This window comes from Pistacia vera, unplaced genomic scaffold, assembly GCF_008641045.1.
Source record: "Pistacia vera cultivar Batoury unplaced genomic scaffold, PisVer_v2 Contig994, whole genome shotgun sequence".
NCBI classification, from domain to species: Eukaryota; Viridiplantae; Streptophyta; class Magnoliopsida; order Sapindales; family Anacardiaceae; genus Pistacia; species Pistacia vera.
The window spans coordinates 197223-217301 of record NW_022196883.1 but is presented as its reverse complement, the minus strand read 5'-3'; the positions used below and the strand labels follow the sequence as shown (position 1 = coordinate 217301).

Below are 20079 nucleotides of genomic sequence, written 5' to 3'. Positions count from 1 at the left end.
AGTACAAGTCACCAACAAAAATATAAATATATACATGTATTTCTATTTCTATAATTTAAAATACCGAATAATTGCATTATGTATAAAACTACAACAACTAATTTGGTTAAAACAAGTGGAGTATATATAAACATAATCATTCAACAAATCCAATGCCATTTCTCTCTCAATCATTCATTTTATCATTTCTATTTTCCTTAAAACAACTGCCAATGTAAACATAATCAAATCAATACTTAATTAAAATTGGCAATGTATTCATATTATATTTACTATTTCTTTCATTTCCACCATTATTTCTATTTCAATTACCTCTAACTAAATCTATCATTATCATTTAACTTAAAACACATGCCTTTTTTCAATTTCTTCTAATTCATTAATTATTCAATCACAAATACTTTTATTTAAACAAAAATAAAAATAAAATAAAATATTACCTCTCATCTTCCACTTCATCAATCGTAGCTTAGCATAAGACAACCATAAATATGTTTTTCCAATGCTGTATTCTGAACAAGGTGGTTTGGCAGTGCCTTCAATTTGGGACAATAAAAAATTCTCAAGTCAACCAAAGATGGCATGATTGTAATATCATCTTCTTTTTCTCCCTTTCTTGTAGTCTCATAATCCCACTCTTCCCATTCATACATATCACTAAAAGTGAGATATTTCAATTTGGGGAAGAAAATAAATGATGAAGATGTACCATTATTTCTATTTCAATTACCTCTAACTAAATCTATCATTATCATTCAACTTAAAACACATGCCTTTTTTCAATTTCTTCTAATTCATTAATTATTCAATCACAAATACTGTTATTTAAACAAATATAATAAAAAAAATATATTACCTCTCATCTTCCCCTTCATCGATGGTAGCGTAGCAAAGGACACCCCCAAATATATTTTTTCAATGTTGTATTCTGAACAATGTGGTTTGGCAATGCCTTCAATTTGGGACAATAAAAAATTGTCAAGGAAACAAGAGATGGCATGATTGTAATATCATCCTCTTTTTCTCCCTTTCTTGTAATCTCATAATCCCACTCTTCCCATTCATCCATATTAAGAAGCGTGAGAGTTTTCAATTTGGGGAAGAAAATAAATGATGAAGATGTGCCATCACTTTCTATTCCCAAAAATTCATTACTCACTCTTTTCAAACTCCTCATAAAACTTATTTCCAAAGATTCAAGGGATGGCAATTTTCCCAAGGGAGGCAAATGCTTCAAGTTTATGCAATAATAAAGTCGTAATTTCCTAAGCTTGGTTAAGGACATCATCCAGTTATGCGAAATAGTGTTGCCTCTGTAATCCCATATTTGTAATTTCTCTAAATTTAAAGGTGGTTGTAAGATTTCAAGAAGTGCTTCATCATCCTCATTCATCCTCTCTCCTTCATCTTTACTGAAATCCAGACATAAATGAAGGAGGTTTTTCTGATTCTTGAGCTCTGATCTTCTAGCTTCATCCACATTTGATACATTTCCCAACTTTTTTATATGCAACTCTCCGAAGAGGTTAAGGTATTTCAAACCTTCAAGGCTGCATGCTTTATTATCATTACCACCACCACCACTCACAACAAACGACCTTAAGGTTCAGAGATTAGTCAATCTTTGAATTCCTATTGGCATGTATCTTAATGACCGGACATCTTCATTTTCTAGATGCCTTAGATTTATTAATTTTTCAATCCCTTGAGGTAATTCTTCCAGATTTGTACAATCACTAATGTCTAAAGTTTGCAAATTATATAATCCACAGAATTCTTCTGGAAGTTTTCTAATGTTTAGACCATGCAAATTAAGATATCTCAAATGTATCAATTTTCCAATCTCTTTAGGAATGTCTTCAATCACATTTTCAAGCCAATCTGACTCTCCACCTATGGTTAACGCCTTTAAACATGTCAACTCACCAAATAATTTTGGTAAGATATTAGGAGCCAATGGATCTGAGGAATCTTTAAAATTATATAGGAAATTGCGAATCCTTCTGAGACTAAAAATGGAATCAGGAAATGAACTTCCTCTATGAATTGTTACCATCAAGTGACAAACTTGCTCATGATAAGAAGAGTTTGTGATTGGATCCTTAAGATCGTCAACTTCTATCGAGATACATTCATTCTTACTGAGGAATTGGGCAAAGTCATGCACTAAATCGTGCATCTTACATCCTATGATGTTATTGTCGTCATCTCTTTCAAACTCTTGAAAGAATGAGCGTGATGCTAAGTAATCAAAGTACTCTTGACCAACTATCTCCATTACATCATTTCCTTCTTGTTTGAGATAACCATGAGCCATCCATAATTTAATCAAATAATCTCTTTCTATGATATGGTCCTTCGGAAAAATGGCACAATATGTGAAACATCGTTTTATCTTGAAAGGCAAATCATTATAACTCAATTGTAGAGGACCGAAAATATCTTTTTCAAACACTTCAAGTTTCCACAAATCACTATCTAAGATATTTTGCCACTCTTCTCTAGTTTTTTTAAAGCGTAAAAGACTACCAGTAGTCTTTGCAGCAAGAGGCAAACCTTTGCACTTGTTTAAAATTTTCTTGCCGATCTCTTCTAGATTTTCACACTCCTCTTGAGACCTACCAAAAAATGAAAATTGCCTAAACAACCCCTAACATTCGTCATCGGGCAATTCTTTGACATGAATAATGCTAATTGATTCCGTCATACATGCCACTGATTCCATCATACGTGCCACTGATACTTTACGTGTAGTAACCAGAATTTTACTTCCACGGAGACCATCTTTAAACAATGATATAATGGTGCCCATGTTTTGTCGTCATCTGACCACACATCATCCAAGATAAGCAAAAATCTTTTTTCAACAATACAGTCACTAATACGATCTAAAAGCGATTGCAGTGTATCTAAATTCGGAGTAGAACCTTCTAGAGACTCGAGGATTGCTTTGGCTATCCTGTTCTCATCAAAAGGTTCTGACACACACACCCAAATTGCTTTACCAAATTTGCTTATCACCTTATTGTCTTTAGAAGCAAATTGAGCAAGAGTAGTCTTACCGATTTCCCCCATCCCTATAATAGAGATGATATGGGGTTGTTGTTAACTATTCTCACACAACATGCGTACCAAATCATTTTTTTCTTCAACTCGACCATATATACCAGACACATCAACAAATGAGGTACTTTGTACTCGTTTGGACTTCCCAACACTTCTACTCACTTTAAAATCATACTTATCTTTTTGTTTCACAATCGCATCTAACTTTTCATTGAATTCCTTTATCTTGACTGCAATTTCATGACGTAACCCAACTTGTTGGTACGAAGAGGAAGAGGGAGAGGAAAGACGTACCTTCTTAGCAAGAACCCCCTCAATTTGTTGTTTCAGCGTAGCATAGTTCCACTCATCCAACACGTCTTCAATGTCATTAGACAAGTACTTGAGCTGATCTAACCAAAGTCTGACGTCTCTCTCCTTCATTTCTCTCTCCTCTGCATCAAGGAGCACAGCTTCAATAGCTTCAAGATTGCTAGTGAGCTTTTTCACTTTGTTATGCCTGCGAAAATAAGGGCTGACGTGGGAAAGTCACGTGAAGAGTGACCTGCTCCTGTCAGAGCAACACGCACACGTCAGACCTGTTACATGATATGGAGCTCACACGTGTCCATTTCCCTGCAATAAATCGTGCGAAGTCAGCTTGGGAAGAGAGCAATGGGACATAAAGCCGGATTATATCCTGACAATCACACCAACCCATGGATTTAATGATGATTACACGCTTCAGTTTGATATAAAATGAAGAGGACCCCTTCATTAAGGGGATTCGGCCATTTTTTACAAAGACTCTCTCTCTCCTGTAAACACATTTACTTTTCATAATTCCTCTGTAAGTCAGTCCGCTTTGCGACCTGACCCACACTAATAACAATACACATCAGTAGACGTAGGACTTGCTACCTTAGCATCCGAACCACTTTAAAAGCTTTCTCTGCATTTATTTCACTTTGTATATCCATTATCACGTGTGTTAATCCACCAATCAGCAATACGCACGTGACTATTAGTTGGTGCCAAAAACGAGCATCAACAGTTTGGCGCTAGAAGGAGGGCTGATTTAGTGTCTACCCTTCATCAGGAGAATCTTTGACCTACTGGTCTTACAGCTACAAATGGCCCGTCAATCTGGACCTGAGCAGGTGAACCAGCATGCTGAAGGAGTCCCCCCAGCCTAGAGGGACACCCCTTCCAACATACCTCCAGCTTCGCACAATGCTACCGGGGAAATCCCGGCAGCTCCGCAATTAGACCCTGCTATTAGAAGCTACCTTGAGAGGTTTGATAATACTCTCCAGACGGTCAACCAGAGGTTGGACCGTTTGGACCAAGGCATGTCATCTACGACAGCCGGAGCGGTACAATTGCCAAAGACGCCTGCAGGTCACGCGAAAGCGCGGCAAAGGGCGATAGCCCGTGCCGCGAGCGCTGCAGCGCGTAAGCGCAAGGGTAAGCAAGTGGCAAAAAGTAAGCCTACGGGCTCCCAAGGGCCAGCAAACGCGAAAGGCGCCCCGAGCAGGGTGTCGGCAAAGCTGAGACTCGGTGAAAAAGTGAATCTCGAGCTGTCCCATGCCACGTCGCAGGCCAACCCAAGCAAAAATGCTGGGTGCGATGATTCCTATCATCACCAGCAGAACGATCCCGATCGTTATGCGGATGGCTCCCACACCCCGCGGGGCGGTTCGTACCACCGCGAGGGTCGTGAAAGTGCCCCGCACAATCCATCACCTTCACGCGCCTCTAGTCAGTGTGTGTCAAGTGCGGTCGAAAATGTTGGCTGAGGCGAGGAGGAATCCGACCTCCGGACTTTCCTGAACTGTAACCGAGAAGGTCGGGCTCGCACGGGTGAAAGCAACCCCCAATTAGCTCCGTTACCGCAAATTGAAGAGCTGTAGCGAGCTCTGGACAGGTTACGGGAGCAGCAAAACGAACAGGCGCAGGTCGCCTCTACATCCCTTTTTTCTCCCGAAGTGTTAGCTGTTCCACTTCCACCGGGATTCAGGATGCCAGATATGCGGCCGTTTGATGGAAACTATGATCTGCAAGATCATTTATATGAGTTCAACGACCTGATGGAGCTCCACCAGGTTTCGGACCTTGCGAAATGTCATTGTTTGGCCGTGACGCTGACTTCTCAAGCCAAACGGTGGTTAAGGTCGCTCCCGACGGGATCGATCAGTTCGTGACCTCAGATGAGCGCGACGTTCCTGCGGCATTTCCAAGCCAATCAGAAATTCTCGATGCCTTTGAGCTACCTCAGCAACATAAGGCAAGAAAGAGACGAATCCCTGCAGTCTTACATTGACCGCTTCCACAGGGAACTCAACAAGGTAGCTCATGCCCCAGAAGAGTCCATCCGAACTCTTATAATAGCTGGAGTTCGCCCGCAAACCGACCTGTGGAAAGAACTGCAGGCTGAGGACGATATTTCCCTCACCAGATTCTACAACCTGGCAGAAAAGTATTTCCGAATAGAGAATTCATTGGCGGCACTCCGCCGTCGCGATCACGACACTTCCAGCAGTATGTTAGGTCGGGGAGACAATAGGCGAGCTGATCGTAAGGGAGACATTGACGATTAGCGAAAAGGGAAGAAACCCCGCTTCGAGCAGAAAAAGTCCTATGCTCCTGTCCCCCGTCGCGACCGCGACAGGACCCAATACACTCCGTTGAATGTGTTCATATCTACGATCCTCGACAAATCCGAGGAAGCTAGCCTGCTCGGTGAGCCTGAACCAATGAAAACCCCTGCTACGGCTAGAAACAACAAAAAATACTGCCGTTATCATCGGGATAATGGGCATCTCACCGATGAGTGCCGAGCTCTAAAGCAGGCTATCGAAGAGCTTATCAAGAAAGGGCACTTCAAGGAGTATATTGATGACTCCCCGAAAGAAGGCCAAGGGGAACGAAAGAAAAAGCGTTGTGATCGCAGCAGGTACGATAGTGTTAACATAATTTTCAGAGGACCGCACCTCACGGGAAATACGCGAGGAGCGCAGGAAAGGTATGCTCGCGAAGCGCACCATGACCCGATCAGGGTAATGAACACTTCGCAGCGACCTCAAAAAGCCAGAAAAGAGGAACCAATCACCTTCTGCGAGAAAGAGACAGCTCGCTTGCACCATCCTCATGAGGATGCTCTGGTGATCACGCCCCTGATAGGGTGTCATAATGTCTGCAGAATGCTTGTAGACAACGGAAGCGCTGTGAACATTCTGTTCAAGTTCGCTTTCGATAGAATGAACCTGGTCGAGGCCAACCTGAAGCCAGCCTCGATGCCTTTGTACGGTTTTACAGGGGATCACCTGATCCCTAAAGGAACGATCTAGCTACCAGTCACGCTCGGCGACTACGACGAGGTGACTAGGGTTACCGAATTTTTGGTCCTGGACTGCCCATCGGCCTTCAATGGAATCCTGGGGTGACCTCTGCTGAGAACCTTCAGGGCAGTCACTTCCATTTATCATCTCAAGATGAAGTTCCCCACTCCATCGGGGATAGGGGAGGTAAGCGAGTCACAAAGCGCATCTCGCGAATGCTATGTAAAAGCAGTCCAAATGGCCGACAAGGGGAAGGGCATTTCGCGATGTGCGCCCCGCCAGGCTATGGCGATCAGCCGGATCGAGCCACAGCCTGGTCCGGCGGAGGATAACATAGATCCGCGAATTCAGGAAATCCCTCCGAGCGGCCCGGTTGAGGATCTGTCCGAAGTTTTGGTTGATCCAGAAGAGCCGAGCCGAGTGCTAAAGATCAGAAGTTGTCTCAACCCTCAGCTCGCTTCCGAGCTGGTAAGCTTCTTGAAGGAGAACATTGACGTGTTCGCCTGGTCGCACGCAGACATGGTCGGGATCAGCCCGGACATTTTTGCCATTCACTGAATGTCAGCAGTGAAGCCAAGCCAGTTCGCCAAAAAATGAGGGCGATGGATCCGGAGCGGTACGCCGCACTGAAATCAGAAGTGGAGAACCTTCTCCGAAATGGATCCATTCGCGAGGCTCTCTACCCGACCTGGATTGCTAACCCGGTCCTGGTAAAGAAGCCAAATGGCAAGTGGCGGACCTATGTAGACTTCAGCGACCTCAACAAAGCTTGCCCGAAAGACAGCTTCCCCCTGCCAAGAATCGATCAGCTCGTTGACGCCACCTCGGGGCACGAGCTGTTAAGTTTCATGGATGCTTACTCGGGATACAATCAGATCCCGATGTATGGACCAGATGAAGAGCATACGACCTTCATTACGAATCGGAGGCTATACTGTTACAAAGTCATGCCTTTCGGCCTCAAGAATGCGGGCGCGACCTATCAGAGGTTGGTCAATCGAATGTTCTCCGACCAAATCGGGAAGACAATGGAGGTCTATGTGGACGACATACTGGTCAAATCCCAGGTCGCCTCAAAACATATTGCGCACCTCGCTGAGATGTTTGACATACTCCGGCTCTACAAAATGAAGCTGAACCCTCTCAAATGTTCATTCGGGGTATCGTCAGGAAAGTTCCTGGGATATATGGTCAATCAGCGGGGCATAGAAATAAACCCCGAAAAGATTCAAGCTCTGCTCGATATGGAAAGCCCGACCAGCAAAAAGCAGGTCATGAGTCTGAACGGGCGAATAGCGGCACTTAGTCGCTTCATATCAAGGCTAACAGACCGCTGTTTACCATTCTTCAATGTTCTGAAAGCCAATAAGAAATTCGAGTGGACTTCCGAATGCGAGCAGGCATTCCAAAGTATAAAAGAGCATCTTGGGAAGCCACCACTCCTCTCTAAGCCTCTTCCACGAGAAATCCTGCTCATCTACCTGTCCGTGTCTCAGTTCGCGGTCAGTGCGGCTTTAATACGAGAAGAGGAAAAAGTTCAGTGGCCGGTATATTATGCAAGTAAGCGTCTATCGGATGCCGAGATGCGGTACCCGGAAATGGAGCGACTAGCTTTTGCCCTGCTGGTCGCGTCCAGAAAGCTGCGACCTTACTTCCACGCCCATACAATCAATGTAATGACGAGTTACCCTCTCAGGCAGGTCCTCCAGAAACCGGAGGCCTCGGGTAAATTGCTCAAATGGGCCATGGAGCTGAGCCAGTTCGACTTAAGGTACACGCCCAGGTCGACTATCAAAGGGCAGGCTGTTGCAGACTTCATCTCGGAATTTTCCTATCTCCCAAGCGAGCAACAGTCTAGCGAAGTCGGGCAAGAAACTATCCAGAACCTGTCGACATGGAACCTCTACGTCGACGGGTCATCGAACAGGAAAAGAGCCGGTGCGGGTCTTCTCCTGGTAAGCCCCGAGGGGATCCGAATTCATGGTATTCTCCGGTTCGGGTTTAAAGCGACCAACAATGAGTCCGAATACGAAGCTCTGCTCGCCGGGTTGCGACTCGCCAAAGAAATGGGTGCAACCGCGATCAGTATTTATAGCGACTCTATGCTGGTCGTCAACCAGATCCTAGGGGAATACCAAGCCAAGGAAGAGAACATGGTCCGCTACCTGAAAGAAGCTAAGGTCTCTCTGGGGTCGTTTAAGCACTTTGAGATCGCTCAGATCCCCAGGGAAAGCAACTCAATAGCAGACGCCTTGGCAAAGATAGCCTCGTCACTAGATTCAGAGGCTCCTGATAGCATTCCTGTTCGCTTTGTCAACGCTCCAACTATCAGCTCGACCGAACAGGCCGTGAACGAGGTTCAGCCAGATTCCTGGATGACTCCCATTGTCCAGTACCTCAAGGATGGGACCTTGCCTAGCGACAAGGTCGAGGCAAGGGTCCTGCGAGTAAGGTCTGCTCGTTTCACACTCATCGGGGATCAGCTGTACAGGAGAGGATTCAGTGCCCCTCTCCTCCGATGTGTAACCAGTGAAGAAGCAGACTACATCATGAGGGAAATTCATGAAGGGATCTGCGGTAACCACACAGCAGCTCGATCTCTTGCGAACAAGGTTGTTCGTCAGGGATATTATTGGCCCCGGATCCAAGAAGATGCGCACAACTTTGTCAAGAAATGTGACAAGTGCCAGCGGTTCGCGAACATTCCGCGAGCCCCATCTCACGAGCTGATTACTATGTCTAGCCCCTGGCCATTTTCCATGTGGGGGATCGACCTTATCGGCCCCATGCCAGTTGGAAAGGGAGGGGTCAAGTATGCCGTGGTCGCGGTAGACTATTTCACAAAATGGGTTGAAGCCGAACCACTAGCCGCGATCACGACCAGAAAGCTGAAAGACTTCGTTTTCAAGAACATAGTGTGCCGCTACGGAATTCCTCACACCCTCATCTCAGATAATGGAAAGCAATTCGATAATGAGGAGTTCAAGCAGTTCTGCGACGAGCTGGGCATCCATAAAAAATTTGCCTCAGTCGCCAGACCGCAAGCGAATGGCCAAGTTGAAGCAGTCAACAAGACCATCAAGCACACTCTGAAGGCCAAGCTCGGGGCAGCCAAAGGAAATTGGGCTGACGATCTCCCCGAAGTCTTATGGGCGTACAGGACAACTCCAAGAACCTCCACCTCGGAAACCCCTTTTTCGCTAGCCTATGGCTGCGAAGCAATGATCCCTGTAGAGGTCGGAACTGGTTCTCTTCGGAGGGACTTGTACAATGAGGATGAAAACGAAGCACTTATGAGAGCAAGTTTGGATCTGGTCGAAGAGCATCGCAACAAGGCTTCGCTAAGGATAGCAGCCTACCAGCAGCGAGCAAAAAGGTTCTTCGACTCAAAGGTCAAGCGAAGAGACTTCCAGGTCGGAGACCTTGTGCTAAAGGAAGTTCTCCTCGGGACCAGAGAGCCAAGTGCGGGGGTACTAGGACCTAACTGGGAAGGTCCGTACCGGGTCGACAAAGTAATCAGACCGGGGACCTACCATCTCAAAAGATTGAACGGCTCCAAAGTACCCCGAGCTTGGAATGCCGAGCACCTCCGGCCATACTATCAGTAATCCCGAACTCAGCTCTCAGTTTTTGTTAATTTCTTTTCAAGTATTTCTTTGTTCGCTCAAAACAGTTCGCATATGTTCTGTTCGCATGTAAGAATTTATATGTAATCGCTTATGTAAATCACAATTGTAAAGTGTACATATATATGAAAAAGCGAACTGCAATTGTAAAGAAAATATCTTCATTTATGTAAAAGTCAAAAGACCCGATTACAATGGGGACAACTCATTACGCTAAGGCTAAGGCTGGTCGGGGGGATCCTTCGAGCCAGAACCCCCTGCCTGGTCGGGTCCTTGAGCGGCCGCGGCAGTCTGGTCGTCCTCCTCGGCCATGATCCGCAAGGTCGCCTGCCAGCCTTCCGGGAGGTCGGACATGTCCAAGTCTGGATTCCTTGCTCGCAGGGAGTAAATAGCCCCGATTGCCCAGTCTGCGGCCTTTTCCTCCATCTCCTCTGACTGATTCTGCATTTCTTCAGTCAGAGAAGCGATTCTCTCCCGACTCTCCTGGAGTTCGGCCTCAAGAGCTTGCCTTTCCTGTTCGGAGGCCTCCCTATCTTGTTCAGCTCGCTGAGCCCGTGCGAAGGTCGCCTGGATCTCCTGGTCCTTTTCTCCGACCTCCTTAGAGAGCCTGGCGGTTGTCCTTTGAAGTTCCTTAACTTCCTCCGCACGTCGATCGAGCTCCGTCTTTTGGAAGTCCACTGTTCGTAAAGCAGCGTCCTTTTGGTTCAGATACCTGTTCGCCGCTTCGAACGCCTGTGTTCTTTCCGCTTCGACGGACTCCAAGCTCTGCTTCAGCTTCGCGACCTCTTCCTTCAGGTCGCTTGTCCCCTTTGCGGCCCCCAGCCGCGTCTTCTCCATGGACATCCTCATCGCAAGCAACGCCTGCGAGCAAGATATGAGTTAGAAATAAATCAGAATGAAGTTTCAAATACAGCTCGTTTACCTTGCTTAGATGCTGGAACGACGTGGTCATCAGGTCGTCGCCCGTGTCAGCAAACTCGTCGTATGACTCCGATAGCTCGCACTCGAGCAGACCATAGACTATCGGCTGCAGGTATTCGGGCAGACTCCCCAATGAGTCTAGCACTGGTGCGTCCTTCACCTTGCCGGCAGCGACCGCCTCGCTCACGGGCTCCTTGCCCGACCTCCTGGATTCCTGGCGCGTCCTCAGAGGCTCCTCCTCGGATTCGGTCTCAGACTCTTCGGCCTGGACCTGTTTCCTCTTCTTGGACCTTTGGGCCGGAGCCTTCCGCCTTGGGCGAGCAGATGGTGCCTGAGCGACCTGCTCTGTCCTGGTCGCTTCTTGCACAGGACGGGGCTGGGAAGGCGCAGCAGCTCGCAACGGCTGTGCCAGAATAGGACGGGCAGCTTCGACCGCCCTCTCTCTCCTCGATCGAGGGAAGACGAATGGTGCTCGGGCGGGCTGCCCGGACTCCTTTGGGGGCATGGTTTCTGCATTTGAGTTCGTTAGTAAGCAAAATTATTCTACGACCAGAAAGGAACCAGTATAACTTACCTTCTGGGGGTTCTAACGACGCCTTGTCGCTGAAAAAACCGTACTTCCGCAAGTTCGCGGTTGTCACAAGCTTCCTCGCGTCGCGACTATCCTCGTCCAGTACTCCGAAGGATACAAGCCTGTCTGGGTCAGCGAGTAGCGCCTGCTCGGTCGTTCTATTAACTGCAAAACAAAGCAGGTCGTTATTATGGATCAGGCGAGCAGATAATGAACCCAGCGAGAGAAAACCTACTTGGATTTTGAAAACGGCAGTAGCCGTTGTAAAAGAAAAAGAAGAACTTTGTCTCGTAGGCCCCCGCATTGCTGGGATAGCTGTGTATCCCCGCGGCAATGGTAGGTCGCCGAGACAAATAGTACGAGTCCTTGTCCCTACTCTTCTTAAGGTAGTAGGCGACGCCGAGCTCCACCGCCGTTGGCTCTCCCAAGCCGCTTTCGCAGCACGCGATGTACATCGCGACAGCGATGACATACGCGTTTGGCGTCAGCTGCATCGGTGCGATCCCGAAATGATCCAGGACCGACCTGATGAAAGGATGGAAGGGAATCCTCCCTCCACCCTTGAAGATCTCTTCAGAGATCGCGGCAAGGCCATCGGAAGGGCGTCGCGACGACCTGGTATGGTCGAGGAACACCTCCGCGCGGATGTCAAACTGCCTTTTTATCCTATCGAATTCCTCTAAGGTGAGGACCGAGAAGACATCAAGGGACGCGTCCTCGGGAACTTCCCGCGAGGACGAGCTGGCTCCTTCCTCGGGTCTGGATGTTGACGGTTCCATTCCAGTCTGCAACATCGACAGACACGGTCATTTAGGCCTTCGTGTTTGTCCCGTGCGGCGGCAGGGGACAAATTCTTAAACCCTAACAGTAACTCGAGCCGCCGTCCACGGCTCGAATCCAATGACGGCGTCACGTCTCTGGTGAAACACCAGGAGACCCAACGCCATCGCCCAACCAAGCAAATGCAAAGAAAAAGAAGAAGAAGAGAATCTTACCTTCTGGGATGAGTAACCGAGACCGAAACTCGTTTCAGTTGCCTGAGAAGCGCCGATCGGAAAAGAATGGTTTCTGGTTTGCAAAGGTTTGTCACTCGAAACAAAAGAAATTTCGGTGACCTCATCTGAAAAATGCGAGTTTTTATATGGATTGCGAATCGACGGTTACCACCCCTCGGAACCGAAACGACAGCCCACTCTCTCTCCCCGCATTAAATGCGCCCCACGTCGCATTAAATGCCGTGATAATAGTCGTTTCGAACGCGCTGCGCAACTAATGCTGTCAAAACGGCGTCGGGTCAGCACACGATGCATTTAATGTGTCTGACAAACGCTTTAACGCGTGCAGAGCGCCTGACCGCGCAGAACCAGGTTCATTGAATCTCTAAGGTACAGAGAGGAGCGTCCCTCAGATCCAGGTCGCTAAGATGAAGATTGTCAGGTCGCTCTGGCAAGGAATTGCGCGAGATCGTGTTCGCCAAGAGTTCTGTGCCGAGCTCATCCCATTCAGGTCGGAGCGATCAAAAACTCCAGTGTGACTTAGTTTCCAAGGTCCGATCCTCAAACCTTAAAAACTAGGGGGCTTCTGTTATGCCCGGGAAAATAAAGGGCTGACGTGGGAAAGTCACGTGAAGGGTGACCTGCTCCCGTCAGAGCAACACGCACACGTCAGACCTGCCAAATGATATGGAGCTCACACGCGTCCATTTCCCTGCAATAAGTCGTGCGAAGTCAGCTTGGGAAAGGGAAAATGGGACATAAAGCCGGATTATATCCTGACAATCACACCAAACCATGGATTTAATGATGATTACACGCTTCAGTTTGATATAAAATGAAGAAGACCCCTTCATTAAAGGGATTCGGCCATTTTCATACTGAGAAAAACTCTCTCTCTCTCCTGTAAACACATTTACTTTTTCCAACTCTTTTGTAAGTCAGTCCGCAGTTGCGACCTGACCCACACTAATATCAATACAAATCAGTGGATGTAGGACTTGCTACCTTAGCATCCGAACCACTTAAAAAACCCCCTTTGCATTTATTTCGCTTTAGATATTCCATTTTCACGTGTATTTAACAGCCAATCAACGTTACGCACGTGACAATTCGTTGGTGCCAAAAACGAGCATCAACAGTTTGGCGCTAGAAGGAGGGCTGATTTAGTGTCTACCCTTCATCAGGAGAATCTTTGACCTACTGGTCTTACAGCTACAATGGCCCGCCAATCTGAACCTGAGCAGGGGAACCAACATGCTGAAGGAGTCCCCCCAGCCCAGAGGGACACCCCTTCCAACATACCTCCAGTTTCGCAAAATGCTGTTGGGAATACCCCAGCAGCTCCGCAACTGGACCCTGCCATCAGAAGCTACCTGGAGAGGTTCGACAATACTCTCCAGACGGTCAACCAGAGGTTGGACCGTCTGGACCAAGGCATGTCATCTACGACAGCCGGAGCGGTACAACCGCCAAAAACGCCTGCAGGTCGCGCGAAAGCGCGGCAAAGGGCGATAGCCCGTGCCGCGAGCACTGCAGCGCGTAAGCGCAAGGGTAAGCAAGTGGCAAAAAATAAGCCTACGGGCTCCCAAGGGCCGACGAATACAAAAGGTGCCCCGAGCAGGGTATCGGCAAAGCTGAGACTCGGTGAAAAAGTAAATCCCGAGCTGTCCCATGCCACGTCGCAAGCAAACCCAAGCGAAAATGCTGGGCGCGATGATTCCGATCACCACCAGCAGAACGATCCCGATCGTTCTCATGCGGGTGGCCCCCACACCTCGCGGGGCGGTTCGTACCACCGCGAGGGTCGTGAAAGTGCCCCGCACAACCCATCGCCTTCACACGCCTCTAGTCAGCGTGTGTCAAGTGCGGCCGGAAATGCCGGCCGAGGCGAGGAGGAATCCGACCTCCGGACTTTCCTGAACCGCAACCGAGAAGGCCGGGCTCGCACGGGTGAAAGCAACCCCCAATTGGCTCCGTTACCACAAATTGAGGAGCTGCAGCGAGCTCTGGACAGGTTAAGGGAGCAGCAAAACGAACAGGCGCAGGTCGCCTCTGCATCCCCTTTTTCTCCCGAAGTGCTAGCTGCTCCACTTCCACCAGGGTTCAGAATGCCAGATATGCGGCCGTTTGATGGAAACTATGATCCGCAGGATCATTTATATGAGTTCAACGACCTGATGGAGCTCCACCAGGTTTCGGACCTTGCAAAATGCCGTTGTTTGGCCGTGACGCTGACTTCCCACGCCAAGCGGTGGTTAAGGTCGCTCCCAGCGGGATCGATCAGTTCGTGGCCTCAGATGAGCACGACGTTCCTGCGGCATTTCCAAGCCAATCGAAAGTTTTCAATGCCTTTGAGCTACCTCAGCAACATAAGGCAAGAAAGAGACGAATCCCTGCAGTCTTACATTGACCGCTTCCACAGGGAACTCAACAAGGTGGCTCACGCTCCAGAAGAGTCCATCCGAACTCTTATAATAGCTGGAGTTCGCCCGCAAACCGACCTGTGGAAAGAACTGCAGGCTGAGGACGATATTTCCCTCACCAGATTCTACAACCTGGCAGAAAAGTATCTCCGAATAGAGAATTCATTGGCGGCACTCTGCCGTCGCGATCACGGCACTTCCAGCAGTATGTCTGGTCGGGGAGATAATAGGCGAGCTGATCGCAAAGGAGACATTGACGATCAGCGAAAAGGGAAGAAACCCCGCTACGAGCAGAAAAAGTCCTATGCTCCTGTTCCTCGTCGCGACCGCGACAGGACTCAATACACTCCGCTGAACGTGTCCATATCTGCAATCCTCGACAAATCTGAGGAGGCCAGCTTGCTCGGTGAGCCCGAACCAATGAAAACTCCTGCTACGGCCAGAAACAGCAAAACATACTGTCGTCACCCTCGGGATAACGGGCATCTCACTGACAAATGCCGAGCTCTAAAGCAGGCTATCGAAGAGCTCATCAAGAAGGGGCACTTCAAGGAGTACATTGATGACTCCCCAAAAGAAAACCAAGGGGAGCGAAAGAAAAAGCGTCGTGATCGCAGCGGGTACGATAGTGTTAACATAATTTTCGGAGGTCCGCACCTCGCGGGAAACACGCGAGGAGCGCAGGAAAGGTATGCTCGCGAAGCGCACCATGACCCGATCAGGGTAATGAACACTTCGCAGCGACCTCAAAAAGCCAGAAAGGAGGAACCAATCACCTTCTGCGAGAAAGAGGCAGCTCGCTTGCACCATCCTCATGAGGATGCTCTGGTGATCACGCCCCTGATAGGGTGTCATAATGTCTGCAGAATGCTTGTAGACAACGGAAGCGCTGTGAACATTCTGTTCAAGTCCGCTTTCGATAGAATGAACCTGGTCGAGGCCGACCTGAAGCCAGCCTCGATGCCTCTGTACGGTTTTACAGGGGACCACCTGATCCCCAGAGGAACAATCCAGCTACCAGTCACGCTCGGCGACTACGACGAGGTGACTAGGGTTACCGAATTTTTGGTCGTGGACTGCCCATCGGCCTTCAATGGAATCTTGGGGCGACCTCTGCTGAGAACCTTCAGGGCAGTCACTTCCATTTATCATCTCAAGATGAAGTTCCCCACTCCAACGGGGATAGGGGAGGTAAGCGGATCGCAAAGCGCATCTCGCGAATGCTATGTAAAAGCGGTCCAAATGGCCGACAAGGGAAAGGGCATTTCGCGATGTGCGCCCCGCCAGGCTATGGCGATCAGCCGGATCGAGCCACAGCCTGGTCCGGTGGAGGATAACATAGATCCGCGAATTCAGGAAATCCCCCCGAGCGGCCCGGTTGAGGACCTATCCGAAGTTTCGGTTGATCCAAAAGAGCCGAGCCGTGTGTTAAAGATCGGAAGTTGTCTTAACCCTCAGTTCGCTTCCGAGCTGGTAAGCTTCTTGAAGGAGAATATTGACGTGTTTGCCTGGTAGCATGCAGATATGGTTGGGATCAGCCTGGACATTATTTGCCATTCACTGAACGTCAGCAGTGAAGCCAAACCAGTTTGCCAAAAAAGAAGGGCGATGGATCCGGAGCGGTACGCCGCGCTAAAATCAGAAGTGGAGAACCTTCTCCAAAATGGATCCATTCGTGAGGCTCTCTACCTGACCTGGGTTGCCAACCCGGTCCTGGTAAAGAAGCCAAATGGCAAGTGGCGGACCTGTATAGACTTCAGCGACCTCAACAAAGCTTGCCCGAAAGACAGCTTCCCCCTGCCAAGAATCGATCAGCTCGTTGATGCCACCTCGGGACACGAGCTGTTAAGCTTCATGGATGCATACTCGGGATACAATCAAATCCTGATGTATAGGCCAGATGAGGAGCATACGACCTTCATTACGGACCGGGGGCTATACTGTTACAAAGTCATGCCCTTCGGCCTCAAGAATACGGGAGCGACCTATCAGAGGTTGGTCAACTGAATGTTCTCCGACCAGATCGGGAGGACGATGGAGGTCTATGTGGACGACATGCTGGTCAAATCCCAGGTCGCCTCAGAGCATATTGCGCATCTCGCTGAGATGTTTGACATACTTCGGCTCTACAGAATGAAGCTGAGCCCTCTCAAATGTTCGTTCGGGGTATCGTCAGGAAAGTTCCTGGGATATATGGTCAATCGGCGGGGCATAGAAGTAAACCCCGAAAAGATTCAAGCTCTGCTCGATATGGAGAGTCCGACCAGCAAAAAGCAGGTCATGAGTCTGAACGGGCGAATAGCGGCACTTAGTCGCTTCATATCAAGTCTAACAGACCGCTGTTTACCATTCTTCAACGTCCTAAAGGCCAATAAGAAATTCGAGTGGACTCCCGAATGCAATGCAAGCAGGCATTCCAGAATATAAAAGAACACCTTGGGAAGCCACCTCTCCTCTCTAAGCCTCTTCCATAGGAGATCCTGCTCATCTACCTGTCCGTGTCTCAGTTCGCGGTCAGCGCAGCTTTAATACAGGAAGAGGAAAAGGCTCAATGGCCAGTATATTATGCAAGTATGCGTCTATCGGATGCTGAGATGCGGTATCCGGAGATGGAGCGACTAGCTTTTGCTCTGCTGGTCGCATCCAGAAAGCTGCGACCTTACTTCCATGCCCATACGATCAATATAATGACAAATTACCCCCTTAGGCAGGTCCTCCAGAAACCAGAGGCCTCGGGTAAACTGCTCAAATGGGCCATGGAATTGAGCCAGTTCGACCTAAAGTATAAGCCCAGGTCCACCATCAAAGGGCAGGCTGTTGTAGACTTCATCTCGGAATTTTCCTATCTCCCAAGCGAGCAACAGCCTAGCGAAGTCGGGCAAGAAAGTATTCAGAACCTGTCGACCTGGAACCTCTACGTCGACGGGTCATCAAACAGGAAAAGAGCCAGTGTGGGTCTTCTCCTTGTGAGCCTCGAGGGGGCTCGAATTCATGGTATCCTCCGGTTCGGGTTTAAAGCGACCAACAATGAGGCCGAGTACGAAGCCCTGCTCACCGGGTTGCGACTTGCCAAAGAAATGGGTGCAACCGCGATCAGCGTTTACAACGACTCTATGCTGGTCGTCAACCAGATTCTAGGGGAGTACCAAGCCAAGGAAGAGAACATGGTCCGCTACCTAAAAGAGGCTAAGGCCTCTCTAGGATCGTTTAAGCATTTCAAAATCACTCAGATCCCTAGAGAAAGCAATTCTATAGCGGACGCCTTGGCAAAGATAGCCTCCTTGTTGGATTTAGAGGCTCTTGATAACATCCCTGTTTGTTTCGTCGATGCTCCAACTATCAGCTCGACCGAACAGGCCGTAAATGTGGCTCAATCGGATTCCTGGATGACCCCCATTGTCCAGTACCTCAAGGATGGGACCTTGCCTAGCGACAAGATCGAGGCAAGGGTCCTGCGAGTAAGGTCTGCTCGTTTCACACTCATCGGGGATCAGCTGTACAGGAGAGGATTCAGTGCCCCTCTCCTCTGATGTGTAACCAGTGAAGAAGTAGACTACATCATGAGGGAAATTCATGAAGGGATCTGCGGTAACCACACAGCAACTCGATCTCTTGCGAACAAGGTTGTTAATCAGGGATATTATTGGCCCCGGATCCAAGAAGATGCGTACAACTTTGTCAAGAAATGTGACAAGTGTCAGCGGTTTGCGAACATTCCGCGAGCCCCATCTCACGAGCTGATTACTATGTCTAGCCCCTAGCCATTTTCCATGTGGGGGATCGACCTTATCGGCCCCATGCCAGTTGGAAAGGGAGGGGTCAAGTATGCCGTGGTCGCGGTAGACTATTTCACAAAATCGGTTGAAGCCGAGCCGCTAGCCGCGATCACGACCAGAAAGCTAAAAGACTTCGTTTTCAAGAACATTGTGTACCGCTACGGAATTCCTCACACCCTCATCTCGGATAATGGAAAGCAATTCGATAATGAGGAGTTCAAGCAGTTCTGCGACGAGCTGGGCATCCATAAAAAATTTGCCTCAGTCGCCAAACCGCAAGCGAATGGCCAAGTTGAAGCAGTCAACAAGACCATCAAGCACACTCTAAAGGCCAAGCTTGGGGCAGCCAAAGGAAATTGGGCTGACGATCTCCCCGAAGTCTTATGGGCGTACAGGACAACTCCAAGAACCTCCACCTCGGAAACCCCTTTTTCGCTAGCCTATGGCTGCGAAGCGATGATCCCTGTAGAGGTCGGGACTGGTTCTCTTCGAAGGGATTTGTACAATGAGGTCGAAAACGAAGCGCTTATGAGAGCAAGTTTGGATCTGGTCGAAGAGCACCGCAACAAGGCCTCGCTAAGGATAGCAGCCTACCAGCAGCGTGCAAAGAGGTTCTTCGACTCAAAGGTCAGCGAAGAGACTTCTAGGTCGGAGACCTTGTACTCAAGGAAGTTCTCCTCGGGACCAGAGAGCCAAGTGCGGGGGTACTAGGGCCTAACTGGGAAGGTCCGTACCGGGTCGACAAAGTAATCATACTGGGGACTTACCATCTCAAAAGATTGAACGGCTCCAAAGTACCCCGAGCTTGGAATGCCGAGCACCTCCGGCCATACTATCAGTAATCCCAAACTCAGCTCTCAGTTTTTGTTAATTTCTTTAATGTTAGGTATTACTTTGTTCGCTCGAAACAGTTCGCACGTGTTCTGTTCGCATGTAAGAATTTGTATGTAATTGCCTATGTAAATCACAATTGTAAACTGTACATATATATGAAAAAGCGAACTACAATTGTAAAGAAAGTGTCTTCATTTATGTACAAACAAAAGTTTAAGACCCAATTACGATGGGGCCGATTCATTACATTACGGCTGGTCAGGGGGATCCTTTGAACTAGAACCCCCTGCCTGGTTGGGTCATTGGGCGGCCGCGGCTTCCTGATCGTCCTCCTCGGTCATGATCCGCAAGGTCGCTTGCCACCCCTCCGGGAGGTCGGAAATGTCCATATCTGGGTTCCTCGATCGGAGGGAATAAATGCACCCGATCGCCCAGTCGGCGGCCTTCTCCTCCATCTCCTCTGACTGATTCTGCATCTCTTCAGTCAGTGAGGCGATCCTTTCGCGACTCTCCTGGAGTTCAGCCTCAAGAGCTTGCCTTTCCTGTT

General features: G+C 48.6%; 1 protein-coding gene across 1 annotated transcript; it reads right to left on the bottom strand.

The window, feature by feature from the left end:
* Positions 1 to 1606: 1606 nt before the first annotated feature.
* On the bottom strand, positions 1607 to 11438 carry LOC116121560 (putative disease resistance protein RGA4). Its single transcript, XM_031407514.1, has 4 exons — positions 10990 to 11438; positions 3168 to 3565; positions 2759 to 3077; positions 1607 to 2618 (listed from the first exon to the last, which is right to left on the bottom strand). The coding sequence occupies exons 1-4, from the start codon at positions 11436 to 11438 to the stop codon at positions 1607 to 1609; spliced, it is 2178 nt and encodes a 725-aa protein (XP_031263374.1).
* Positions 11439 to 20079: the final 8641 nt, after the last annotated feature.